Source organism: Chaetodon trifascialis, chromosome 8 (assembly GCF_039877785.1).
Source record: "Chaetodon trifascialis isolate fChaTrf1 chromosome 8, fChaTrf1.hap1, whole genome shotgun sequence".
Lineage (NCBI taxonomy): Eukaryota > Metazoa > Chordata > Actinopteri > Chaetodontiformes > Chaetodontidae > Chaetodon > Chaetodon trifascialis.
This window is the reverse complement of record NC_092063.1, coordinates 3,557,430-3,585,403: the sequence shown is the minus strand read 5'-3', so window position 1 is coordinate 3,585,403 and position 27,974 is coordinate 3,557,430. Positions and strand designations below refer to the sequence as shown.

The 27,974-nt window shown below is 47.0% G+C and overlaps 1 protein-coding gene across 3 annotated transcripts; it reads left to right on the top strand.

The window, feature by feature from the left end:
• The first annotated feature begins 714 nt into the window (after positions 1–714).
• Positions 715–27,468, top strand: src (v-src avian sarcoma (Schmidt-Ruppin A-2) viral oncogene homolog). 3 transcript variants are annotated; one of them, XM_070967995.1, is made up of 14 exons: positions 715–1,111; positions 17,322–17,583; positions 17,664–17,763; positions 18,786–18,803; positions 19,417–19,515; positions 20,707–20,733; positions 20,920–21,023; positions 22,591–22,740; positions 22,829–22,984; positions 23,465–23,644; positions 23,976–24,052; positions 24,143–24,296; positions 24,692–24,823; positions 24,920–27,468. In XM_070967995.1, the coding sequence occupies exons 2-14, from the start codon at positions 17,331–17,333 to the stop codon at positions 25,126–25,128; spliced, it is 1,659 nt and encodes a 552-aa protein (XP_070824096.1). In that variant the 5' UTR covers positions 715–1,111; positions 17,322–17,330; the 3' UTR covers positions 25,129–27,468. The 3 variants fall into 3 exon arrangements, with proteins under 3 accessions (XP_070824096.1, XP_070824097.1, XP_070824098.1); XM_070967996.1 differs by lacking the exon at positions 20,707–20,733; XM_070967997.1 differs by lacking the exons at positions 18,786–18,803; positions 20,707–20,733.
• The last annotated feature ends 506 nt before the right edge of the window (positions 27,469–27,974 follow it).

Genomic DNA, 27,974 nt, shown 5'->3' with positions numbered 1-27,974 from the left:
CTTCAGCTACAGCAGAGAGCTCAGATCAGCACTTTTGATGCACAGATCAAAGAAAAAGCTTCGACTTTCAGCAGTGAAGTGATGTGAAAAGGACTCGTTGCAACTGGCGAGAAAACACATGTAAATAACGAATGGGAGAATGTAACTAAATACATTTACTCAAGTACTGTGAGCCACTAAAACTTGAATATTTCCATTTTATCTAATGCATTTTGGAAGCTAATCTTGTACTTTTTAACTCCTTTGACAACTTGAGTTACTTTGCAGATCCAGATTATTAATACAACTAATAGATGATGATGTTTAAATATGAATGAAGCTCCTCTGCAACCTATAATGTAGTTGAAATGACCTCCAGCTTTACCGGCCGCCACACTGGTGATGTTTACACATTAATGAGGATTTGATTATTCTGGAATGGGCCATCCTCCTCAGTGAGCACGTTCACTTTTGTTTCTCGGTGTATATTTTAATGCCAGCACTACTGTGCTTAATTAACAGTTTGAATGCAGGATTTGTATTTTCTCACTGAGGTATTTGTACTCCATAACTCTGCAGTGAGGCCACGTTTGGACCTGCAGCCTCAGGTGAGGACGGACCTCCTTCAGACGCCATTCACCTAAATCAGGCCTCGACGTGCACGACACACTCGGACCAATCAGAGCTGGGCGTTGGGCGGGAGTCTCCTCCCCCGCCTGCCTCCCATTTCTCATCACAGTGTTTTGGTCGTGATTCTGCGTCCTGCGCCGCCGCGGACTGTCGGGCTGCCGCCGCGCGTAAAGCTCGGCTTACATATGTGAGAGGAAAAATCCGGCGCTCTGCTCTTCCTGCTCCAGTCCGGTTGATTCAGCCTGTACTGGAACATGTTTTCTTAGCCTCAGAGTCTTCCGCGTCATGACCTCACCGGGCCGCCCCTCCAGTTGAATGGGATCCCTCGTCGCCCGTTTTGGCACCGACTGTCTCCGCCGCCTCTGCCGCCGCTCCAAAGCCCCGATTTCAGGATCTGTGAGCTTTTGGTCTCTCTAATCAGTTCATTAATGGTTTGACGCGAAAGCCGCCTGTCCGAAGAGAAGAGCGACGACGCCAAATCTCCAGTAGCCTGCGCGTCAGGGTAAGTCGCCTGAACTTGTTATTCCAGTGCGAGTGACTTGAGCAATGACAGGCGGACAGACAGGCTTCATGAAACATGAATGAGGGGTTTGATCTGAGCAGCTGCACGTTACTGTGCCGTTTACAGATGGATGCAGATGGACATAAACCTCGCCTGTGACCCCTTTTAGACTCTGTTTACACGTCTGTTATCACCTGCTCTCCATGTGAGATAATTGCTTTTGTTAATAATGATCAGTGGATGGAGGTCACACTGTAATTTTCTCACTTTGTAATTCACTAAAATCACTGGCTGCAACTAGCAGAGACGACACTGAGAGTTTCTGTGCACTGACTCATCAGAGCTTTTGTGAAATACAAGCTGCAGCCTTTGATTTAGGCTGCATGCTGTCTTATACAGCCTCTGGTCTGCAGCACGTTTGGGAACATTAATCACACTTTTCACTGAGCGGATCCTCAGTTTTAAGGGAAGCGGCTCCCCGGCTGGAAGCCTTCTAGCCGCTCTGAGTGAGAGTTTTTACGGGCTACCTGCTGGACCTGTGCTGTTTTACGTGTGAGTGAGATCAGATGGACGCTGCATATCCTCTGCTTTAACTCATTTTTGCTCAGACTGCCACAGACTTTCCTTCCCCGGGATCCCACACACTTTAAAGACATGGCTGTCATATGCTGAGGATTAGTCTCTCCCACTCAACATGACTCAAAGGCCCAAATATTGACTTTAAATGAGGTGGAAACTAATAATAGAAAAGACTAAATAATCATAAACTGCAAAGTATTGGAGCGGTCTGTAAAAGAAGCCGTGTCCTTGAGCATACAGATACTGATCCATATCCGTCCATATTGTTTGTGTCTTAACACTGTGACCATTCATTGGCATGTCTACACTGTACACATCAGCGCTGACTCTCCGAGCCAGACTGCTGATCTGGGATCAGCGCAGAGATCTGCTAACTTAGTCTGTTTCCATCTATCTAGAAAATTAAACCTGGTTTAGTGTCTAGAGCAGATTTACTGTCAGACACATAAAGATCAGCCTGTCAGTCAGTGTGTGACGCCACAGTGTGACACATTTCCCATCATGACCGTTAGCTATAACTCGTTTTTCAGAGCTTGACACACACACGTATGCTTAAACCTGCTGAACCACTATTGCAGTGTGTTGTTGCGGCTTTTTGATCTGCCTAAAACCCAAGTATTGTGTATTCCAGCTTGTTTTTACTGCCTCTGTAATCCTTTCTGAAATCTGAGACGTATTTCAGAGGCATCGATAATTTTTTGATAAAAATAAAATAGCTATTACATTTGATCATCAGCCGTGCATTAGACTAATCCCCAGCAGATTTTGCTTGTGTGTATTTTCCTGAAGGAATTAGGATGTTTGGCAGCAGGCAGGCAAAAACACATTATATCCCACAGATTCGATATCCTTGGAGTTTGTGTCGGGCCAATGGCGTGCAGACTGGCGCTGGGGATGAAGCCCCGTTTAAACACCCCAGGACATACATGATGCCTGCTGTTTGTTTTTATCACACGTTCTGCTCGATGGAACACGGTCACAAAGGGACGCGCCATCGTGAGAAATGCTCTCACCTGCTGGAAAGCCAAGAGGAAGTGCTGCCAGCTTCAGCAGGGCGTCAGCGTGCACTGCGCCGGGCGACGCAGCCAGCCAGTGAGTGCGAAGTCTTTCTCAAAGTGGTACGAGATGGTCCATTGTACTTTCTAACTGCCAGATTTCAGGCTCCACAGAGGGGTCCTAATGCTCCTTGGAATCCCATGAATGCCCTCCAGTGAAAGCCGTAGATGTTTATGTCCGCGCCAATGAGATTGGTGGAAAGTGGCTCTTGAGGCCGAAATTCCTGCTAATTGGCAACGTGGCTGTGGACTGGCCCCTTTGTTCCCCCTCATACTGGAGTGGTCTGTCTGTCACGGTGATACACTGGGCCTGGCATCAATGAAGCGCTTGTCTCTGCAGCTATCCGGCCCTGGAGGATCGGCAGCTTTAAGACAAATCGCCTCCGCTTTCCAAATTGCCTTTGTGCACCTTTTCAGACAGATGGAAGGGGAACCATTCAGGAGCCGTCTATAGAGAGACTGTTTCTCAAGCATCAAGGCCAAGCATTTCCAATGCGTAGGTCTGCTTCTGCATCTAACTGCTCTGAAGCGAACTGAGCAGCTTGAGCCAAGTCCAGTGTAGCTGGAGGTTTGCTGAGTCCATCATTTGATCTAGTGAGTGCCCCACTTTCCTTTAGGTCATGTGAGGATTAATTGGCATTGAGCACTGAGGACATACTGTAATTGTTTGTGATGCTATGAAGAGGAACTAGCTTATTGGCCGGAGGAACAGAGAAAAAGGAGGGCTCGCACAGTACAGGACGAGGCTCTAGTCATCGTAGTAATCGTGAGCCTCCTCTTTGTTGAAACAACACACTGTTCCCTTTTGGCTTTGGAGCACTTAACAAACAAAACAACTTGTCTAATGCCAGCAACCCCTCTTCAGTTTGCCATTGAGATGCGCGATGGAGAAGGAGATTGCACTGCACACGAAAGCGGGGCATGAGATTTGCGATGGCTTCCCGCTGACAAAGGCCGTTGAATTTTTCATGTGGCAGAGATACTAAACTTCTGTCGCTCTGGCCCAGATTTGGTGCTAATTAGTGCCCGGCTACTTTCAGGGGCATACGGCTGAGCATGGGAATGCCAGAGCCACCTGTTCTCTCGCTCGCTCTGCCCGTCTCACATCTCTCCCATCCTGTCAGCCTTTATCTGTCTGTCTCTTATTCTCTTTATGCGTCAGTGGCCTAGTTTTCCGTCAGTCATTGTTGTCTTCTTTGCACTTTGCAGCCATTAACCTAAAGGTTGTGTTGTGTGTCACCAGGGGCTTGCACAAAATTCTGCACCCTGTGGAAACGTAGGCATTCTCTATGGGGCCCCTCCTCAGATCCACTTATTCATTGTACAAACCTGATTCCAACAAAGCTGTGACACCATGTAAAGACAAATAAAAACAGAATTAAATCACATCTGACGACACGTTTTATGAAGCGTGAGCTCGTGTACTAATCTCCTTCATCCAATCATGTGTTCACAAAGTGGTGAACCTCGCTCCATCCTTGCTTGTGAGCGACTGAGCCTTTCCAGGATGCCCCTGTCACACCCAATCATGATGCTCTCGCCTGTTACCGATCAACCTGTTTACCTGTGGAATGATCCAAACAGGTGTTTCTGGATTTTTCCAAACTTTCCCAGTCTTTAGCTGCTCCTGTCCCAGCTTGTCTGAAGCGTGTTGCTGCATCAGATTCAGAATAATTTACAAAAATCTGTGAAGCTGATGAGCTCAAATGTTAAATATATCGTCCTCGTGCCGTTTAGTTTATGTCAGAAAAGATGATCAGCTCATCACATTCTGTTTTGTTTGTTGTGTTGTCGTGTCTCTGTAGGCCCTCCTCACATGAGGGCCCTGTGTACTCAGTCCAGTCCGACGCCCCTGCGTTTCACTTCCTCACCGAGTCCACTATATAGCCCATGCTGTGCTGTGCCTGAATTAGTGATTGTGTGTTTACATCTGCTTGCAGAAGTAGATGTAAACACTGAAACCACAAAGCCGCTGTGCCGTTACTCCTCATAAAGGCAGTTGAATGATAAGGATGCAGAAGTGCAGCCTCTGACAGATCCCTCCACGCTCCCCGTCAGAGGGCCCTGTGCCTGCCGGCCATTTGAATGAAGTATCTGATAGTGGTTTGATACAGACAAACAGAGGAGGGCTTGTATCCTCCCAGGATCCCCGGCCACTTCCTGTCCCTCTGCCCTGGGAACGGGCCAGGGTGACACAGGCCACGCATCCCCGCTCAATCCGCCCACTGTTGCCTGTGTGGAGAAGCGATCGCTCTCACACCCTCATTCCCGTCGCTCGGCGCACATTTCTCGTGACAGGAAAAGCGTCTTTGGCATTTAGAGAGATGCCTCTATGTGTGGCTTTGTGTAGGCGCAGCTGTGCGAGCCTGCTCAGGATGATGAGATGCTGGGAAGAGTTCATGCCGCTCTCCATGCTCGGAGAGTCGCCGCAGTATATGTTGACATGGGGGTTTTCGTGCAGACCCTGTCAGACTCAGCGTCAGCCCCGGGCCGATCTCACAATCTGACCAAAACCAGATAAGAGGAGCATGTTTGTGTGGAGTTTCCACATCAAAACTATTCTTCTCACTGAGCCGTGTGACGTCTTTGAAAAGCAGAATCTGAGTGAAATTTGCCTGCATTTAGTTATCAGTGTACCTGATGGTGCTGTCGCTACACAAATAACTGATTTGTTGAGCAATGTGAAATGAATCTGCAGCTGTTTTGATAATTATCCCTTTTTATCAAAATAAAAAGACCAAGCATGACTGTTTACAGCAACAACAACAGGATTTGCTCATTTTCTCTGTTTTATATGAGAGTAACCTGAATATCTTTGGGTTTCGGACAAAACAGAAAACAGAATTGGGAGAATAATCCCTGAAAACAGTCCTGATTTGCAGCCTAATGTGTTCGATGTATGTAAGCAGTTGGGATTCATGGTCTTGCATCAACATTAAAGGTGCACTAAGTGATGTTTTTACAGGCTCATATTGCTGAGTGACCATAATATATCTGTGGGAGGTTGCTAAACAATGCCAGTGACTCAGTGATTACTTTGCCAAGTGCTGTGATTTCTCACTTTCAAGTTTGGCTTCACAGCTCAGTGCCTGTTTTGGAGCAAGAATTCTGCACTCGTTGGTGTTTGACAATATGTTTTCAATTGTTGCTTCACACCTACTTTGTTTCTGAGCTGCTGGTCGATGGACGTTGTGCACCGAGCGCACACGAACGCTTTCGTTCCAGTTTGATCTGCGTTTTGTGTTGGAGCTCTTTTAAATGTGTCTTTACTGCGACTCAGATAACCTTTGCCGCCGACCCGTCGGTGCTGTCACAGTTTGCCGGGCTCTGCAGGTTGCAGGAAGTGTCGCCTGTGTTTCCCCTCTCGTGTCACCCCTGTCTGACCTGATGTGAGTCTAGATGAGATACAGGACAGTTTAGTGAACCCACCCTTCTGTATCTGAGCTCCAACCACACCAGCGGCTCTGTCTGCTGATTGCCTCGCAGTCAGCGTCTCGCTCACTGCTTCACCGCCCCACTGAGTTACATTTGAATATTGAAATCAGGGCCTCCTGAACAAAGGGGTGGTTCAAAAGAGATGGAGGAAATCACTCGCGTGTTGGGGGTCTCGCCCTCCAATCTGTTATGGAAATGTCATGGCTGGGAGCAGTTATGTTTTGATGATGAAGCGTGACATGGGCACATTTTAAAATTTTAATGGCGAGCCCTGGTGGGTGTTTCTCATTTATTCTGCTGCTCTTATTTGTCTATCTCCAAGGAAGCAGGGCCCCAGCGCTGGGATCTTTGTGTGTTGTTTTCAGTTTCAGTTCAGCCAAAGCAGCCATAGAAGTGTTGATACAGCATCCTTTATTCCTGCATCTGCACATGAACACAGAGGTTGTGCTGTTCCTCCTCTCTTAAAATGTTCTGAAGGGTTTGTCCAAACTCTTTTGAATATTCTGTTGTCAGTGAAGACTCGTTCAGCCATTGGAGACACAGAAACGCTCGGCTCAGCTGACGATGCGCTGCATGACACCCTCAGCGTGCATTTAATTTAGTGTTGACAATAAACACAATCTGGTCCGGAGCCTTTTCGTAACAGGATGAACAGCCACAGTGTGTGGCGACCTTGACTCGGCGTTCTTGTTCTGGAGACGTTGCTGCTTCTCCTTTCCCTGACGGGCGGGAACGTGTTGGGCTGTTACGTCGCGCGTGGCTCGGGGCGGCCTGAGCTCCTGAACATCCCGGGCGGACGGTGCCTCTACCTGCTCCCCTCGCATTCCAGCTTTGGGCTGTGTGAGCGGGAGAGGAGTTGAAACTCGCCTGTTCCTCCGCTCTGCATTCCTCAGCCATGACTCTGCTCGGTCGCACTGCTGCAACAAACCTGGGAATGCCACAGTGCACAAACATGCACACACACCTGGCTCGCTCTCTCATATTTGAACATGTTTACGTGGTTTTGTTTAGCGTCGCTATAAACAGTTTTATCCGATTAGCAGAACTGCTCTTCTGTATATTTCATATATGGTTAATCTCCACTGGGTTAGGCCTTAGATTCTGGGCTGCAGGGATTTCTCTCACTGCCTCGCTGTGCAGATGAGAAGTTAAACGGTGAAAGCCCTTAGTTACTGAAGCATGAGGCACTTGGGAGTCTCTGTGGACTTGAGCAGATCAAATGCTGCCTCTTTGAAATGTGATGAGAGGGTGTGAATTTAAGGGTTTGCTACCATAGAGCTTGAGTTCACTGCGGGCGACATATAGCTCCTCTGAAGCGGTAAAACATAAGCCCATACGATACTGGAGAAGATGTGAAGTGCATTTTGATGCTGATTCTCGGGTGTCTTTGTCGTGTAGCATTAAAGACTTTGGATTTGTTTTTTGGACCCTTTCAGAGCGTTATTCCACCTCTTTGAGCTGAGCACCACTTTGCTAATATTTGGGAAGCGGAAAAAGGATGTTTTTTCTCCCCACGTGACATATGGCTGACACATCAGAGGAATTGAAATCCTTTATTTCCACCATTTCCCTCCAGAAATCTCCTGAAAGGATTGTAGAAATGATGGGTGAGAAAGTGCGAGGGAGGGGGATCGACCGAGTGTGAGGGAGTAAGACTTGAGGGGGGGTGAATAAAGAAAGCCAAAGCCCGTGAGGATTATCTTTTTCTTCTCCCTCCATCTCGCTCCCTCTCTCTCTTCTCGGCGTCCTGTTTGAACACATGACCGCAGCTCATCAGTCTCACTTCACATAATGACCATATTTAGATGAGAGCAGGGGCGCAGAGAGGAAAGGATGTGAGGCTGCTGTCGGAGTAAACCCAGAAGCAGCACCGCCTGGATGTTTCTCAGAAGCGGCGCAGCAGATTTTCGCAGACGCAGTTGTAAACTATTCTGTCTGTTCTTGGTATTTAATACACTACGGAGGAACAATGCGCGACATCTCCCACTGTCAACACACCTGCAGGTCCCTCCGTGGCAGTCACGGTACTGTGCATGCCGCGGATGCCTCAGATCTCACAGATTTCGTCTGCAGTCGCTGACAGGAGAACAGCTGAGAAACCTTGGGCCATAAAACAGAGCATGTGTTACAACATGAGGTTCATTTGCTCACAATTGGTTAATGCCCCGTTCGACATTGTGCTTCCTCCCTCTTCCTCCTCACAGGCAACTGTAAAATGTTGAATTGTGTAACTATTGGTTAATGTGCTGGAATTTATTTGCTGTCTTGCAACAAACTGATGAGCTCAGCGGAGGAAATTACAGTAATGTCTTCTGTCTGCCTCGTCTAGCCGATGCCCGTCACACCCAGTCTAGGAAGGTTAGTCGCAGGCCCCCTTAAATCAGGTGGCTGCTTTTGGTGCAGGAAGAAAGGCACTTACTGTATGAGGGCAGCATGTGAAGGCAACACCGTGACGAGGGTTTCAGGGGTCTCAGGGGAAGCAGGAAGTTATTGACTTGTGATTGTGCATCAAAAATGGTTGTGGGATGAGGACACAGCAGACCACAGAGTGTGCAAACTCACAGGTACGCCCAGGCTGTATGACAGGTAGGTGTCATGTGACCGGGCTGCTCTGAGCTCTGGATTTTCAGGGATATTTTGCCTGACATGTTTAGATGTGTGCCACTGCAACGTGCTCTCGTCTTCATGTTTAATCACAGCGCTGCCTGTGGAAGCGTCGGGCTCACGTGTTGCCGTGTGGGGTTTGGCTTCCTGTTGGCGATGGAGCGGGTGGAGCTGGTTCCAGATGAGGTGAAGGAGACGGACGATGGAAGGAAGGAGGGGATTAATGGAGATGATTTTAATTCAGGGGGAAAAGTCTCGGCAGAGTTACTGTTGGGCGATATGTCAAAATCTCAAGAAAGAAAATATTCGTACACATTTTTCATGATTAAATGGAAAAATACAACCACGCACCTTCTGAACTCAATTTGGGCAGCCGTGGCCTGAAGATTAGAGAAGCGAGCTTGTGACAGGAAGGTCGTCAGTTCAATTCCCCAGACTGGCAGGACCACTCATTACCAGCACTGAAGTGCAAATTAGCAAAGCCCTTAACTGCGAATGTGTAACAGTGTGAATGTTATCGGCCTTTCCTGAAACAGAGAGTTTTGCTCTCAATGATGAAACTAAGATGAGCTTAAAACACACTTTACTCAAACTGGACAGAAACCAAATGAAAGTCACCAAAACCATCTTGGTTTGTCTTTCAATGGTTTCAACAACCAACACTGTTTGACTGAAATAAACCATTAATTCACCTGCAACGACTCTCACTTGTCCTTCTCAGGCCATTAATGTGCAAAAAAAAGACAAAAATTGGCCAAAAAAGAACTGACCAGCGATGGACTCAGCCAATCGCAGATATCCAATATATCTCCTTCTGCTCTTATCTTATCTTAGTTTAGCTTATCTTATCTTAAAGACTTGAAACAGGGGGAACAGCTGGTTTGGCTCTATCCAAAGGTAAGAAAATCCACCTCCCAGCACCTCTAAAGCTCACTAATTAACGTTTATTTACTCCATGTTTTGTTTAATATATTCAAAAACCTCAGTGCTGCCAGCCAGGAAACAGTCCAGCACTTAACCCCCGTAAAACCATAAATTCTTGATTTTAGGAGATGTTTTCACGGTGCTGGAAGGCTTATTTGTCAGACAGAGCCAGCCTTGATATTTCCAGTTTTTATGCTAAGATAAGCTAACCATCAGCTGGCTTTCGTGTCATATTTATCGTGCGGTCACGAAAGCGGCGTTGACCTTATCATCAAACCTCGCGGCAAGAATTACGATGTTTCCCAAAATGCTGAACTGCTCCTTTAACAGACATGTTTCAGTCCGTCTCCCCCTTCGCTGCTTCCTTTTGCAAAAGCCAAGACATCACCTCATCTAAAATGGCCCAGATATTTTCTTCCTGAGCCTCAATCCCAAAATAATTTCATGTATGTCATACTCAGATTAGGAACAAGGGATAACAGAAAATCCATGAACCTACAGTCGCTGCCAGCAGTGTTTGTTGTTTGGAAGTGGACAAAAAAATTCCTCTGTAAGCGCCGGGTTTAAGACAGAGCGGCCAGCTGCTCGGCCCCAGCAGCCCGGAGATGTCATATGATTGTGACGCCGCGTTCGCCGTGCCGCTTGGCAAACGGGAGGTGACGTGGACGCGCTGCAGGTCGCTTTTTTAGCAGAAAAACCAGCGGTGAGAAATGCACACACACAGTCACACAGTGAAAGGGATAAGGGCTCACAGCCTCTGATCCTATTATAGGAGCCAAAGCAGTGCCGGCTCCTGAGCGGCTGAGGGAAATGGGTAAACATGATGTTTTTATGGGAGTCTTCCTGCGGTATAACCCAAACCATCACAATGGAAAGAATGTCTTCAGGAGATCTCACCTTCTCTCGCCCCGTGTCACTTTTTTCCTCCTCTAACCCCCCCGACGTTTCTCCCCTAAATGCTTTCAGGAAGTGACAGACATCCCACATAATTTAGAGAGACGCTAATCTTTCCTTTTTCTTCATCAGATAGGCATGCAGTGTTCTCTGAGTGTTTTGGCCCAGAGAGTCTGTGTGCGAGTATCCTACATCTGTGCACTTTGTTGGTTTGTGGAATGCTTGGAATCGCCTCCATGGCAACGGCCTGGCTGTGTGTGTGTGTGTGTGTGTGTGTGTGTGTGTGTGTGTGTCTGTGTGTGTGGGGAGTGGTAAATATTGACTTCACCACCTCCCCATCGCTGTGTCTGTCCGTGACAGGAGCACTGGGGGGGGATCGGTACACACTCTTTATCCAGGACTCAGCGAAGTCCTGCTATCGGGGGCGTGTGTTTACCTCCAGACCTCCAAACATGGAGGAGCTTTCTGGCTCCGAGTGGTTCACGGTTTGATCCGGTGCGCGCCGACGTTACAAAAGAGGTGAAACGCCAGCAGCTTTTGCCGTGTTACTGCGTCTTAGCTCTTTGTAATGATCAACCCGATGGTTAAGCGAATGGGAAGTGCGGATGGGCACTGAAACCGGCGCGGGGGTAGCTCTGGTGTGCAAACACATCCAAGCAGCCATTTCCTCTATTCATGTTTGCTGAAAGAGCAACAAGATCGACTGCAGCCCGTGTTTGTTCAGAAGCAGGAAGCAGCCCACCTGTTGTGCTTCATAGCGAGCGTTGAGTTGCTTCATCAAACTGTGGTTCAGGGCTCGCTTTTCCACTGTTTTCCCACAGCAGATGGATTTGTTGAGACAGGATAAGAGAAGCGCTCGGAGCAGCGGTGGTAGTAGCGGTTTGACCCGTCTGTCCTGTCTTGTCATTGCTGCACCCGTGTTGTTTGCAGGCCCCAGATGGAATGTCATCACAGCGTTTGGCGAATAAGATTAGGGAATAGATGTTGATAATCTGGCCAGAACAAGCAGGGCTGGATTATGCTACGATTGGCGGCCGGTGACGCAGGAGCCAAAGCCTCCCCACTTTCCCCCCCGTAGTAATTACATAAAGAGCGTCGAGATGAAGGAATACATCCACCAGGCTGACATTAGGATCACATGCACTCCCTGCAGGCACACGCGTACTTCCTGTCAGCTGAACTACATCCGTTGTTCCCTCCACAATCCAATGAGACGACGCTTGAAAAACAAGAAGGCAAATATTTACGTGCTGTCTCCTCAACGATGATGTGATTTTTACTGTCAGATGGAAAAAACTTTTTGGAAAGGAGGGTTTAAGTGTGAGTTTGTTTGCCGTATCCTGAATTTGAAAACAGCCTGTCCATCCAGCCACTTGAGTTCAGGCTTTGCGGCGCACGTGAGCGCACACACACACACACACGCACGCACATCATTTCACGTTTGATGTCTGCTTATGCAAATGCAATAAAAACAGGATGATATCTCCCTGCAGTCTGGCACCTGCTGTTCACTCGGCTCGCCTAATGGGAGACCTGTGGAGCCCTAAATGTTAATGCTAACACGGGGAGGGACATGTCCTGAACAATGGCCACATTCAGGATCAGATCATGTAGCTTTGGGGCTCTTTTCTGATCCCAAATATGCTTTTAAGGAGGTAAAGCTCGGGTCATCGCCGTCAGTGCCTGAGCCTGGAATGTAATCACGATCTTCACTGTTTGTCTGCTGAAGCACGCGACTTATAAATGGACACAAAGCCAATGCGGGGCTTGGTGGAGTTAGCATCAGATCACTAAAATGTTCAGCAGCTAGCATCTCTAATTCCTGCATGTTAAAGTTTTGCTCTTCGTCGCTGTCAGCTCTCACGGTAGTGCCGGTGACAGACTGTTCTTGTCCGTTAAGATGCCAGATGTCAGATTCAGCAGGTACGGAGTCGTAAATTATTTCCTGGATTTGGCTGAGACACATGACAGACTACCGGTTGGTCCCCAGCCAATCATAACTTGTCTTTCATGACCTGTGTGATATCATCGGGAAGGAGATGCTAAGGTCTGACTTCCTGGAACAAGTATATAAACAAACAATGGCGTCTGAAGCGGCGTGTATGGTACTGGATGTCTTGTGTTCGGAGCCTAAAAAAGCCTAAAAAAAACAAAGAAAAGACGATTGTTTAGAGTTTACAGTGCATGGACGAGCTGCGGGCGCTCCTATTGGTCGGTCGTCATCCACTATGATGCACTCGCCTACATGGGCTGATGTGAAGCAGTCTAACCCGACATAACTTTGACCTATTAATCACAACTAACATTAAATCCTCTGACAAAAGCATTAGTGAATTTAGCAGCCTAGCCATCGAGCATAGCAGCAAATAATTCAACCAGGTATGAATTTACTCTCGACCAATCAGCACATCTCTTATCTTTTATTCACAACGTCTCACATTCTGAGGTTTCAGAAACACCGTGAAGAGGTGGAATCTGGTCCTTTGAACCTTCCAGAGCCCAGTTAGAGACGGCTTTACTTCTTCAAATTATATCCTGATTAATGCTGAAAAGTAAGAATAAACCTGCACAAAATGACACAGAGAACCTTGTGACTTCTGACACACGACAGAAGAATCTTTTCTTTCCTCATAAACTCATGGCTGCGTGTTCTTCCGCAAGTATTTCATCTTACTCAGAGAAAAAATGCTCAGGGCTTTAGACTAATCCCACGTTGCTTTCCTCTGTGATCCGTCATCGTAGGCGAACGGGGAGACGTGAAAGAGCTGTCATTATGCAGGAAGACTTTTCCCTCAGCGTGACGACGTGTTAATACAACAGTTTCCTTCTTGTGATTACAGCGCTACAGCAAAAGCTTAATTGTGACCTTTAACCCGTCACCTGAGGCATTGAAAATTGGTCTTTTGGTGCATTGTCAGAGCATGCCCGACCCGTGTGTCACACCACAGGCTGACAGCAGCGAGCGCCGTGCGGTGGGACGAGGGGTCTGCTGTAGCCGTCATCACAGCACACAAGTCCTAACTCGCCGCCTCACATAGCAGAGTTTCAGTATTACTCTGAGTTTGCTTCAGCGTCGTCGTGGGAAATCTCTCATTAAGCCTGCGTACAGAACATCTGAAGCCTGTTCAATTCTGATGTTCATGACTGTTTGGTCCTTCCCGAAAGATGAAAGGATTTTCCCTTTTTTTTAACAAACCAGTAGACTTCATCACAAGGCCTTTTGTTTGGGGAAACGCACCAGTGTCACGATCCCGCCCCGACAAAGACTCAGACCAGAAAAGCCTGTTAAAGGATGAATCACAGCACATCCTTTCTGTTATTTCAATGAGAGGATACCGTTCAGCGATTGTTTTCTTTTCATATGGAATGAAAAAGCAAAAAAACGGAGGAATGCAGCTTCCTGCGAGGGGAAAACAACCCCGGCAGCAATATTAAAAGACTATTCCCATTTACCGAAAGCCCAGGAGACTTGAAGGATTTGGAATTCATTGTCAGATCTTATGCATAATTAAGCAAATCCCCCCACCCCCCCAGCCACACCCCCCCCATCTTGCCAGAGGGATTTTCATGCTGCTGTGCCTCGCAGACAGTAGGTGCTTGTTACAGTACCTCAGCACTACTAGGCCACAATCAGGCTCCTGTTATCATTAGCTACTGACGATGCACGCAGATGCGATTCCTGCAGAACGTGGCATTGTTTGGCTTCACGACTTCCTGCAGTTCCATATTTCCTGCTGCCTGTTAGAGCTGTAACACTAGGATCTGGCAGCCCGCAAGCCACAGGCCACTTCAATGTCTTGTTTATGCCGCCTGCTGTGAGCTGACAAAAGATGGCTTTGTTGGAGGCTGAGTGTGAAGAAAGGCCGAGACTCTGCGTTCCTGGAGTTTTCAGTGCATTTGTCTGGATAAGAGAATTACGCCACTCTTGGCCAAAGGAGCCAAATTCTATTCAACCTCGACATTTGTGAGCGGCTAAAATGGGTCTTTTTCACCCGTTCAGACGCCGTGTTAAAGCATATTCAGCGTGTCAGCAGAAGTCACCATTATTTAGCAATGGTCTGTTCACATAACGTGTTACTCGAGCACCATCCGAGTGATCTCGTTAAGGCGACGTCCTTTAAGCGAAGGCGTCGTCTCGGACGCCTGGAGATGAGAGAGATGGCGTCTCCGCTCTGCTCTGCCTCCGATGGCTTATTAACCATGACACCAGTCTGCTCGGGGAAAACGCAAATCACACAAAGAGCAGCTCGCCGAGCCACCCGTCATCTTTGTGTCTGCTTTGAGCCTGCGTGTGCGTAAACCTGCAGGCGCTGTTACACTCGCTGGGATGCGACCCCCTTTAAGTGCCCCGGGGGGAGTTATCGACTGTCCGGCCCTATTGACCCGTCTTCACTTCCTCGCCGTCCTCCCCCATCTCGCCCATTCACGGTGCCACCCAAAATTAACCCCCATGTTATGTTCCCCCTCCCCGTCCTCGCTCCACCCTTCCTTTCACCCCTCCTGCAGCTGCTTTCTGCCTGCTTTAATATTTATTTCTGAGCTGCATCAGTGCTCCTCTGGATGTAGAAGAATCACCTAAACTGCCTGAAAACACCCCAGCAGACCCTTGCCGCTCTGTTGCGAAATAAAGGTCATCCAAAATGACCGACATGAACTAGTGACAGCTTCACTGATTCCCCTCGCGTGGTTAGCAAACTGTGCTCGTCTTTGTGCCACACGTTTTCCACCATATGTGACCGCATGGCTCTGACTGCGAGCATGCCTGCAAGTCTGCGTACTGTAGCTCGTCTCTTGTTTAGCATTAGACTCTTTGCTTGTGAATGAGAGTGGGCTCGTGCACTGGCAGACCCCAGTGTTAAATCCAACAGATGCATGGCCTCCTAAACAGCAACAGTCAGGCAGGAGATGTCGGCAGGAGCCTGAGGAGTCTGACATCACCCAGATGACCCTCCTCTGCTTATCAGAGGGGCTCCCACGCGACCCCACCTTAGCGTTTCACTGTTTAAATTAGCATTTCTTAGCAAGCCCCCTGTGGCTTTATCTCCATGATAGCACGAGCTTGAGTCCCCAAATTATCTTCGGCTTAGTGTGATGATTTTCCAGCATTAAGCTGATATTAAACCTACTTCACGAGACAATCCACGACTGCCCTCTTGACCTGAGCTCTGTTCTCGTCTCGCTAGAAGATCTCAGATTTTGTCCATTACTGAAAAATCGCTGATGTTCACTGATTTAGTTTGTCTGGAACTTTGATAATCAGCACCATGAAACAATGAAAGCTTTGTTCAGGTATTGCGTTGTGATCCACATGGAGCGCATGAGTGGATCAGTGGCTTCAGAGTAGAGTTGCAACTAATGATCCATTATTAATTAATCTCTTGATGCTAATCAATAATTCTAAATTTACAAATGAGCTACATGCAGAGTGAACGGGGTCACTTGTAGCGATGAAACCACAGACTATCAGCACCCTAAGCTGCAGAGCATTTTAGCCTCTTGCAGGCTATTATTTTGTTTTTTGGCCACACTTTACTGTTTCGTTTCACGCTCACGTCTCACGTTGGCCTTGTTTCCAGCAGCAGCAGGCAGCAAACAAGCTCTGATAAGCCCAGTGTTCACGGCCTCCCCAGCACCAAACGGCACTCTGACAAAGTCATCAGCGATCAGGTGAACGCAGCAAAAGAGGCACATTCTGTGTTTTTAGTGGAAAGAGCTAAAAGGGGAATGATTACCAGACTTATGTTTGTCCGGTGTCCAGAGACTTTTGTTCATTTTGTTCTGCTGCCCCTTATCACCACAAATAAAATCAAATGAGTGAATGCTGCTTTAATCGATTGTTTGTTCAGTCTTTAAAGGGCTAAAAATTAGTGAAAATGCCAATTTGCCTGCAGTCCAACGTGCAAAGACGTTAAATTTACAAAGATATAAATCAGATAGAGCTGTGGGCGGGACATTGAGCAAAGCAAGAATAGTTATATAAATTTATGTGACAAAAGTGATGAGTTATATGCAATAAAGAAAGCTGATTTAAGACAAAAAGAAATCCGAAGCGATGACATCGTAAAATATGACGACAGACATTCAAACCTTCAATCTAAAACCTCAACAGAGGCTTCAAATGCAAAAACATTTGGTACAGCCCGACACACAGATCTACAAGGATGAAGACTTTTAGTTCCTCCTCGTGACAGTGGCGTGGATGTGAAGATGGCCAGCTTTGCTAAATACATAACCTGACTCATCTTTAAATGATCACTTTGAATAAAGCCTGTAGAAGATCCATGTCTCCACTCGATGACGCAGCTCGTCTCTGTCTGTGCATCTGTGTCCGACACATGTGCACGCAGGCATGTGCGGCGTGTCTGCTGTGTGTGCGTATGCGCTCTGCCGGTGGATTGCATGTCTGTGCTGAAACCGAGGAGCGGCAGCTGCTCCTCGGCCCGCGGAGACGTTTTGGTTCATGTGGTCTACATGACACTGTGTCTCAGTGGGTGCAGAGCAGTGGTCTCCATGCCGTCTCTGGTTTCTGCATCTGGTCTTGTAGCAGTCAGATGATTTTTTCCAGAGACTGTATTCTAAGAAAACGACATAAGAAACCAGGCTTTTTGATGCAAACTTATTATGTCATTCATCGTTTACAGTGCCTTGAAACCAGATAAATCTTTTTTTATTTGCTGTCTCACAGGCTTTTTTTTCCTCTGTCCTTGAATGCATCACAGGCCTCGGCCATGGGGGGATCCAAAAGCAAGCCCAAGGATGTAGGCCAGCGAACCCGCAGCCTCGATGGCAACCTCAGCTCTGGGGGAGGGGCCGGCGGCCACCACCTCAACTCCAATCAGCAGGCCTTAACACCCAACCGTAGCCCGACCGTGGACGGAGGTCTCAGTGGCAATCCGTCTATGGCCAATAATGCAGAGCTGGCCCTGTTCGGAGGCGTGGACAACAATAGCGTCACCTCTCCCAACAGAATCACGCTAGCAGGTGAGATCTCAAAGGTCTGGTTTTTAGATTTAGTGTTCACAGTTTGACTTTGATAAGAACCAAACTTTCACTCCTTACAGGAGGCGTGACAACCTTCGTGGCGTTATACGACTACGAGTCCAGAACGGCCTCAGATCTGTCCTTCAGGAAGGGTGAACGCCTCCAGATCGTCAACAACACGTAAGAAAACTGCAGATAACCAATCACGCGCCCTTTTTTTAAACCAGTCTGTCACCTCTCATGCACATACGCACACAAGCAAACTGACTATAACCGCACGTCGACAGGTGCATCAGTTTTCGCTGCTTTGCACACTGAAATGCACGTCACCTCTCTGAAACCTCCTGTAACCATAGGAACGGGCTTCCCTCGGTAGAGCCTGATTTTTGTGTCGTCCAACAACGTCCTGCACAATTTTTCTTCATTCACAAAAGACTGATGAGTACGTGTCGCCGCTCAGTCCACCTCAGTGAGGCTATTTTTACCGCTACCTCACCATAGCACGAGACCTAGTTACTCTGTACAAATCTAACCTGTTTTGTGGGGGGGGGGGGGTCATGCTTGCTTTCATAACAGGGGCTTGCTGTATGAATCAATAGAGGTGCAGTGAACCATATACTGTAGTGCTGCACCCCCAGTGCTAACAAACTGCTGACCTAGAACTCAGGAGCTGAGGACAATAGTGGATTATCGCTGCATCTGGCCCCTTAAGCCAAAGACCTGGATCAGTATTGGGTCAAGTACACCCAGAATCCATGAACCATCTCTAAGATGAGTTAACGGGTTATCGCAGTCAAATTAGGTGTTGGTCAGGTGAGCTCTGATTGGTCCAGTTAAATAATACAGCCATGTGCTGTGACCTGACGGCTTCTGTTATGATAATATTGCTCCTTCTGCACGTTGTCTCTTTTGTCTAGTTAAGATAAGATAAGATTAGATAGGACTTTATTGATCCCACACCGGGGAAATGTAGTTATTTTGCATCCCTTATCTCCGAGTTATGTAATGCTTTAAATGTTTTGGACTCATAGCTTTATCACATGCACTGTATTGGTGGTGTTACGTGTGTGTTCTGTGTCCTCTGCTGTTCTTCCACGGCTCATAACGTGCTCTCTCTTTTCTTTAACCCCTCTCTTTTCCATCATTTCCCTTTCATCTCTCTTTTTCCATTCCTCCATCACAAACCATCACTTTTTTTGTAGGAGGAAGGTGAACTGCAGGTTTGTGACGCTTCTCTTCTGAATGTGTATGTCTTCCTCTGTGTGTGTGTGTGTGTGTGTGTGTGTGTGTGTGTGTGTGTGTGTGTGTGTGTGTGTGGTCACCTGAAGCATATACAGCACTTTTGCACTGTAGTGCCACTTCACTACAAAGGCACAAACCACATAACTGTCCATGCCCCGTGAACCCTCAGTACTGTAGTTAAGGGCAGTTGGTGCAATGCTTTGCAGCACTTAAATCAATTCAGGTCAACTGGAGGCAACTGATGTTAACAGACTTTACTTTCTCTACGTGCTGCAAAGCTGCAGCAGCTCTCTCCCTGATAAAGTGTAGCATACAAGCACCATCCCTCCCTGCTGTCAAACCCACACGAATGCATGTTTGTATATAATTGCATAACTTCCCAATTTTCTTAACAGTAGAGATATCTGGGCTTGCATTTATCAAGCTTCTCCAGAGCTCAATTACTGCGTGAACTAAAAAAAAAACCCATCAATTTCTGTGTACTCTGAGACACTTGATGAACACCAGCCCTCGCAGTCAGTCTGTTTTATCTGTGTTCTGGATGTGTGATGAGCCCTGGTGACGCTGTGTGTTATCGTTTCATCTGTGCAGAGAAGGGGACTGGTGGCTGGCGCGCTCCCTGACCACTGGAGAGAGCGGTTACATCCCCAGCAATTATGTGGCTCCGTCCGACTCCATCCAGGCAGAAGAGTAAAGCGTCTTTTTTCCTTGCTCTGCCTCGTGTATCTGTCTTTTCATCAAGCGCATGAAAGAATTAACACTCAGTTACTGGATTTTCTTGTTGAGGGTTATATGAGATTATCAATACCAGCCATAAATATGAAGCTCCCGTCAGCAGCCAGTTAGCTTAGCTTAGCATAGATACTGGAAATGCAGGGAATCAGCTAGCCTGGCCTCTGTCCAAAAGTAATAAAATGTGACCCTCTAAAGCTCACTAATTAACGCTCTGTATCTCCTTTCTTTAATAATGTAAAGGCGACAGTTTGTGGTTTTACGGGGGGGCATGTGTGGGACTATTTCTTGTCTCAGCTGGTTGCCTGGCAATCCCATTATGTTTATAAGCGCTTTGGAAGTCACTGCACCCGGCCAAAGAGAAAGTCCTGCACATAACCTCATAATCCATGATGAGCTGATTTTTTTAGACAGAGCCAGACGAGCTGTTCCATCTTTCTCCGACCTTTATGCTAAGCTAAGCTAACCAACTGGTGGGTGTAGCGTCATATTTGCTTCATTACCTCAAGAACGGCATCAACTGTCTCATCTAAGTGTTGGCAAGAAAGCAAATAAGCACATTTCCTAAAATGTTCATATAGAAGCTGGGACGCTGTGTAAAACACGAATAAAAACAGAATGAAATCACCTGCAAACAAACTGTTTACCCACACACATCCAATCATGTGTTCGCAAAGTGGTGAACCTCGCTCCTAAACGACTGAGCCTTTCCAGGATGCCCCTTTCATACCCAATCATGATCCTCTCACCTGTTAGCAATGAGCCTGTTTACCTGTGGAATGATCCAAACAGGTGTTTTTGGAGCGTTCCACATCTTTCCGTCTGTGAAACGTGTTGCTGCATCAGATTCAGAATAAACACATATTTACAAAAATCAATGAAGCTGATGAGCTCAAACATTAAATAAATTGACTTTGTGCTGTTTTCAGTTGAGTTTATGTCAAATAGGATTAGAAAATAATCACACTGATTTATTTATGCTTCACGCAGCGTCCCAGCTTTTTTGGAATCGGGGTTGTATGTACATGTATTGTCTTCTACTCGTGGTGGACATGCACTGCTGATCTTTACATGCTAACCTGCTTGCTTATCCAGTCAAGCCACACAAACTAACCTTCTGTAACTCACTTTTGCCTCCCGCCCCTCCAGTCATCTCAGACTGACTCTAGAGTCCAGGTAAGCAGCTGTAGGCATGAGCACGCATTGCATCAGGAATGCAAAGACAGAGTTTTCACTGAACTTTCTGAAACTACAAGCAACAACTCACCCTCGCTTCGTCGTTCCTTCTCCTCCACCCACGTTCATCTTCCTCCCCTCAACAACCTCCCGTGTGTCCCATGTTTTGTCTCTCGACCTCTCCAGGTGGTACTTTGGCAAAATCACTCGGCGCGACTCTGAGAGGCTGCTGCTAAGTTTCGAGAACAGGAGAGGGACTTTCCTGGTGCGAGAGAGCGAGACCACCAAAGGTAAGTGAGTGGAGCTGTACACAAAGACTCATCACTCACTGCCTCTCTAGACTGTGGGGCTGGGTGTTAAACCTCAGATTTCTGAAGAGCCATTGTGAAGCTCAGATGGCCGTCGCCATCTTGGCACTGGCTTACTCCACCAAACTCCTGGCTAATCCAAAAAACGGATGCCTGGGAGGAGCTGTGGCGGGCCGAATGAGACCTGGTTGATGAAACTGAGCATCTAGCTGTCACTCAAACCAGCTGTCTTTACGATTATGCATAAGCGTTAATATAATTTAAACAAGTGAGTAATATTAAGATTTACTAACATACAGATGTCATGAACGAAGAAATTAGCTAGAGACCAAAACTGTTTTGGTAGCAGGTTGTAAACATGTTTCTGCTGTAAAGTTGAGCATTTTAAGATGGAGGTCTATGGGGACTGACTCGCTTTTGGAGCCAGCCTCTAGTGGTCGTTTCAGGAACTGCAGTTTTTGGTTGCAGTTTGCTCAATTATGTCTTGAGTCGCTACCAATATGTGTTTTTTAGCATCAGGTGTCAAAACTGGTACAATCGAAAGTTTATATATTCTTGAAAATCATGAAAAAGTCTTTGGTTTTTGTAGAAAAACATGTTAGCATCCCCTAACTAAGAAAAATTCCCATTGCCTTGTGATGGACGATAACCTTTTTCTGATTCAAATTCTTAATTTCAAAAGCATCATTTTAATAGTGCACTGAAACGCAGATATATTGCACCTGTGGTGAAACATTAAGCAGTAGAGCTGCACAAAGCAGCCCAGAGGTTTCACAGTGTGTGAAAGTAAGTGTGTAAAGGGGAGAACTCTGAGGACCTGGAGAGGCAGATGCAATTATTCAGTCAGTGCTATCGATCAACAAGCCTACGCACTGAACAGTTTGTCCTCAGAGCTCAAACTGGCTTTATTACCGCTGATTCTTTTCACGTGCAGTTGTGTTTGCACAGCTTTCAGTCCAGATCTCAACACGAAGATCAGCTTCAAATTCCACCACACGTCTCACTAACATGAGCCTAGAAGAAGAAAGCAATTTCTCTGTCGCGGTGAGACAGATGCTGCTCGGCGGGCATCTTGCTGCGCTGTGGGTGCACAGGAGGAACGAATCGGGCAGATGGGAAAAGGTTGGGCGCGACTCTGTCTGGAGATAGTTCTGATAGGCAGCTGCTGCAGCACGGTCCCTGTGGGTGCAGCCGGCTGTGTGTGATTTGTGTACACGAGAACGTTACAGGATTCCTGTTGTTTCCTGTTACTGGATAGGTATGTCAGCTCTGCATTGAAGGAGAAAAGGTGGGGAGGGACGGAGGGAAGGGAAAGAGGTTCTGGGTGGATGAGCCCGACAGAATTAGGTCAGTGTGGAGCTGAGGACTGTACAACCAGGGGCCACATCACCCAGTTCAAACACTGAGACGTGGGCCTCTCTGTGGTTTCAGTTTTTTCGCCTGCGTGATGCTGCCCTCTAGTGGTGCAACAAGCACATTGTCAGAAAGAGAAGTTTCTCTTTTTATCCAGGCAAACAAAGTTATCACCATTCGCTCGTCTTCTTTCCAGGTGCCTATTGTCTGTCTGTGCTGGACTACGACAACACCAAAGGGCTGAATGTGAAGCACTACAAGATCAGGAAGCTGGACAGCGGAGGCTTCTACATCACATCACGCACGCAGTTCAGCAACCTGCAGCAGCTTGTCAATCACTACCGCAGTGAGTTCGCCGCGGATGTTTCGTTTGCTTTTAAACGTCCGAGAACGCGGCTTGACCACGTTGCCTTGTCCTGTCCTGTGTCTCGCAGAGCACGCTGATGGGCTGTGCCACAGTCTGACAGACATTTGTCCTGTACTGAAGCCTCAGACTCAGGGCTTAGCCAAGGATGCCTGGGAGATCCCGAGAGACTCCCTCCGTCTTGACCTCAAGCTTGGACAGGGCTGCTTTGGAGAAGTCTGGATGGGTAAGCTGTGCTACACCAACTTAGTTGTTTTGACCATGTTTCCATTGCTGTTAGCTATTTAGCTTTTGCTTTTAGCTGTCTGTTTATCTGTCATCCATCTAGTTTAACCACTATCCATTCATCTTGCCTTTAGCCAACTATTTTTACTCTTTATCTGTTTTTATTACCGTCTGTTTCAGCCTGTTAGCCATCATGTTTAGCTAACGGTTTCAGCTTCTCTCCTCGCTTCTTTAGAGGCTTCATGCACTCTGAATTGCACCGTGTGGCGTTCAGGTGTTTTAGCTCTTCACAATCTTTCCTTGTACCTCCTGTAAGCTGCCTCCTGGGGGGCAGGTCCTGCAGGTTGGGTGGTGTTGTTCTGTCTGCGGCAGTGTTGTTAACTTGGTTTTTGACTCTATTCTGGGACATGATAATTGGTTGAGTTTCAGCAAACAACACCGAAGTGGCTCTCATCACTCTGTTTTTCGTATCTTTCATTAGGAACGTGGAACGGTACAACACGGGTGGCGATAAAGACCCTGAAGCCCGGCACCATGTCCCCCGAGGCCTTCCTCCAGGAAGCTCAGGTCATGAAGAAACTGAGACATGAAAAGCTGGTCCAGCTCTACGCTGTGGTGTCTGAGGAGCCCATCTACATCGTCACAGAGTACATGGGACAAGGTCAGCATGGTGGACTTTAAAGTTCTTCATAGTGGTTTTTCAAAAATATGAGCCGGGTTGAAATAGTATGTGAGTAAATGTCCCCTAAAACCTGCATAACTGTGAGAATTGTTTTTGACCGGAGCCAATCAAAACCAGGTCAAGCTGTGATGCGTTTACTGCCTGCTTTATTATCTCAACACAAAGTTAAACTTTCTTGTGAAATACATGATATTATGTGTGTACAAAAATGGGCATTAGAACATCAGGAAACAGACAGTAGATACCAGCTGATATGACCACCGCAGCTCATGGTGTTAAACTAACCTGCAGTGTGCGTCCCTCCTCACAGGTAGCTTACTGGACTTCCTGAAAGGCGACATGGGTAGAATGCTCCGCCTCCCCCAACTGGTGGACATGGCATCACAGGTCAGCCCAAATAATCTGCTGCCGCGTTAATCCATTCAAAACAGTGTCTCCCTCAGCGCAGACAATCCCAAAGCTTTGTCTCCTCCTCAGATTGCTTCAGGGATGGCTTATGTGGAGAGGATGAACTATGTGCACAGAGACCTCAGAGCCGCGAACATCCTGGTGGGAGATAACCTGGTTTGCAAAGTGGCAGATTTTGGTCTGGCCCGCCTCATTGAGGATAACGAATATACTGCCAGGCAGGGTGAGTCCGCAGGAGGGTGTAAAAAACTATTTCTAAAAGCTGTTTTTAGCTGCTTTAGTGGTCATCTGTGTGTGATCTTACATTGTGGTGGTGTGAAGTTGAGTTATCAGAAGTTCAACAAGAGTGATTTTTATAGGTCTTAAGACAACAAAATGTCCAAAATAGATACAACAAAAACAGATATTTGTTTCTTTCTCAACCTTTTAACAATTCTGTGACTCCTCAGATTTGAGTCCCAGCACCTGATTTAGGAACTCCTCCTATAGCGCCTGTGATTATTAGGTGTCAGACTCCAGTAAACGGTGTGATTCATGCCGCTGACGTGATGTGCTTTTGTTTCAGTCTGAGTCGCAGTGATCTGTTTTTAACTTGCTGATAAACCTGTCCTCTTCCAGGGGCCAAGTTTCCCATCAAGTGGACGGCTCCCGAGGCCGCTCTGTACGGCCGCTTCACCATTAAATCTGACGTCTGGTCATTTGGGGTCCTGCTGACTGAACTGGCCACTAAAGGCCGAGTGCCCTATCCAGGCAAGGACCACTGAACACACTGGCTGGGAGGGTGTTGGTCATAAGTGAGCACATGATTTACACTGATCATGTGATACTACCTTCATGTCTGTGCAGGTATGGTGAACCGGGAGGTGTTGGACCAGGTGGAGCGTGGCTACAGGATGCCGTGCCCAGCAGAGTGCCCCGAATCCCTGCATGACCTGATGCTGACCTGCTGGAGGAAAGAGCCAGAGGAGAGGCCCACCTTCGAGTACCTGCAGGGCTTCCTGGAGGACTACTTCACCTCCACGGAGCCTCAGTACCAGCCGGGAGAGAACCTGTAACCGGGCTGGAAACGTGCATGCGTCATGCATGTGCAGAACTGAGCATGTGCGTCGACTTCAGAGTGCATGGGCGAGTGTGTGTGAGGGCGTGTGTGTGCAGTACGACGGGGCAGAAAGCCGACTACATTCTGGATACAATCAGCAACTCGAGACGTGTCGTGAGCCGTCAAACCAATCAGCAACATTCACTTCCTGCCTCTTTCCAAAGTCGCTGTCGTGCTTTCCAACACGTCAGACTGTTTTCAAAGGAAAAGCCGAAACAATTTGAGCTCATCATGCGCCGCTTTGTTCAGTCAAATCAGCACCCTGTACACAGCCGAGCAGGTTTTTCTACCTTCCTTGTGTTTGAGAGGCTGCCTAATGATCTGCATTCCCCCTGCGCTCTTCCTCTCCTCCTTCACCTGACTGATCTCTTCCAGCTTCAACGCTGCAACCCCAGACCGTGACATAAAAGACCGCACACGGGTCGAACATGGCAGCCCAGAGACTGAACGTTTGTCCTGCTGAAAGCACCTCGTCTGTCTGTGCTTCTTTTTCTTTAGGACACACACGCTCAGTCTGTCTTCCATTCGGCCACTTGAGGGCGTAGATTAATTTGTCAGGATGTTGTTGGTCTTCATCTTATTGTATTTAGCCGTTAGACCTGGATCAACTGGAATTTCTTCAGGTGAACGATTTCACTTTCTAACCGTGCTTCGAGTTTCCCCTCTGCTGTGAGATTTCCTGTGCGAATAACGGCCTTGATTCCCATCAGTCTGTAGTCTCACTCACCTAAAGGACGAATTGGTTTATCGCTGTGACAACATACAGCTCAATGCAAAGAAGAGAAGAGGCCGGTTCTGTCTCTCTGTTTTCTAATTTTGACTTTTCTTACAAACAAATGGCTACTGATCACTGACGGTCATCTCAGGATGGAGAAGACTAGAATTCTGCTGCAAGGATTTTTGTGCCAATGAAAATCTCTTTTGTACTCTTCTACTGTGTGAAAGCGTATTTTACTACCCTGGACTTTTCTGACCGTGAAGACTGACTTGTGTGAAGCAGAGATTCTGCCGTTCTTCCTCTCAAAGGATCATCCACTGTCTTGCGATCCTGCACCTGTGCGCAGCACCGACCGGCTCGCCGGCGCGGCGACGAGGTGCTGATTTGTTTTTCAGGCACTCAAATTAAAATCAGGTGAATCTTCTTTCATGCCTCCTTTCACTTCTGACCTTCATTAATATGAAGATTTCTATTTTTGATCAGCCTCAGCGTTTCCCTGATTACTGCATCTTTGATCACACTGGAGATGTTTGGTAACGGAGCGACAAAGTGATGCTGTGCCGGTTGTGGTTGTGCCTTCCTCCAGCCTGCAGGGGGCAGACCAGGCACTAACAGCATGTATTGCAAATAAATTGGCATCTTCAAACTTAACTGTAAATATCCTTAATGCTAATATTTTTTTTTGTATATATCTTTATAATTTATTCCTTTTAAAGTAACCCAATTGTTTATTTTGCTTTCATTTGTTCAAACTTTATGGTACTTTTATGGGTTAAATAACATCTGACAATAATGATATAAATATATATTATAGAAACACTTTTACATTACAAGTATGTTTTTTTTTTTTTTTTGTGCACGTATTTTCTGTGAAGCTTATCCTGGTTGTACATTTCCATATGACCGGCAGAGCTGGTGAGGAGGACGCTCTGCTCCCTCTGACTGCGTCTCGCCGGACACTGATCATCTACCAGCATCACTCCTTCCCATAATACAATCGAAACCACAAATGTTTACATTGTGATGATCTTTGACTCATTTTGGTGCTGCTTCAGAGGCTGGTAAATGAGCAGGCGACCGAGTGTTTTTCTGCGTTCACGCTGCCACCATCTGTACCTCCCCAGCTTGGATTTCATGAAGCGCTCCTCACTACGATTGACTCCACACAGACGATGACGTGAGCGCCACGAGTGGAAGGAGTTTGATATCTGTGCTGCGTCTGCTGTGTCCTGTGGACATGGGCTGTGCCACAACGAATGCATTGACCTGCATGGGTGTCTGTCTCTCTCCTCCTGACCCGTCTGGCTGAATGCTTTATGAGCAGAAGTGTGGAAAAAGTGCACGATTAGGGTCATGTTGTTCGTATGCAGCCTTGCTGACAAGCCAAGGACGTTTCCTGTGGGGTGCTGTGGGTCTTCTCTCTGGCTATGCAGATATTTTTTTAAATCTGTGATATTCCTATATATACTCTTTTCTACTGTATTCAATGGGGATTTTCAGATAAACGGCTCTTTGCTAAATCCTACTAAATATTGTTCAACTTTGAAAGTATGTTTGAATAAAATTTGTACATTGCCAGCTGGATCCTGTCTTGTTTTGTCAACTGGGTGCATTTGTACAATCAGGAAGGACTCAATGAGTCAGTAAGAACAAAGGTCATAACCAATAATAAAGCTGCTCTCTGCTTTCATTGCACACGTCTGTCAGTTGTTAGCAGATGTTTCTCACTCAGCCGCAGCATCGTGAATATTGTCCATTAAATCCTGAATAATTGTGGAAGGTGACTTTGAATGCTGTCGGAGCAGAAGATCCCAGCAGGAACACTGCAGTGGCGTAGACACGTTATTTAGAAACGCGTTGGAGCAGAAAGTCCCTAATGTGTTTACGATGATCTGAACAAACAGCAGATGATTCATTTTAATGTGACGTTTCTGTTTATCAGCTGTATCGTGTTGAGAGACTGTACGGCATGCAGAGTGCATGACGGTGTTCAGGTGATCATCTAATCATCTAATGACTCCTCTAATTATACAGAAATCACATGTATCATTGGTAGATTTATTACATGCTTATCTTTGCTTTAT

What these genes read in the sequence shown, in the direction of transcription:
- src (XM_070967995.1), top strand. Translation starts at nt 17,331, where the DNA reads ATGGGGGGATCCAAAAGCAAGCCCAAGGATGTAGGCCAGCGAACCCGC. An exon ending in GACTCCATCCAGGCAGAAGA is followed by an intron (nt 19,516 to 20,706) that starts GTAAAGCGTCTT and finishes CCGCCCCTCCAG; the next exon opens with TCATCTCAGACTGACTCTAG. An exon ending in AGACTGACTCTAGAGTCCAG is followed by an intron (nt 20,734 to 20,919) that starts GTAAGCAGCTGT and finishes CGACCTCTCCAG; the next exon opens with GTGGTACTTTGGCAAAATCA.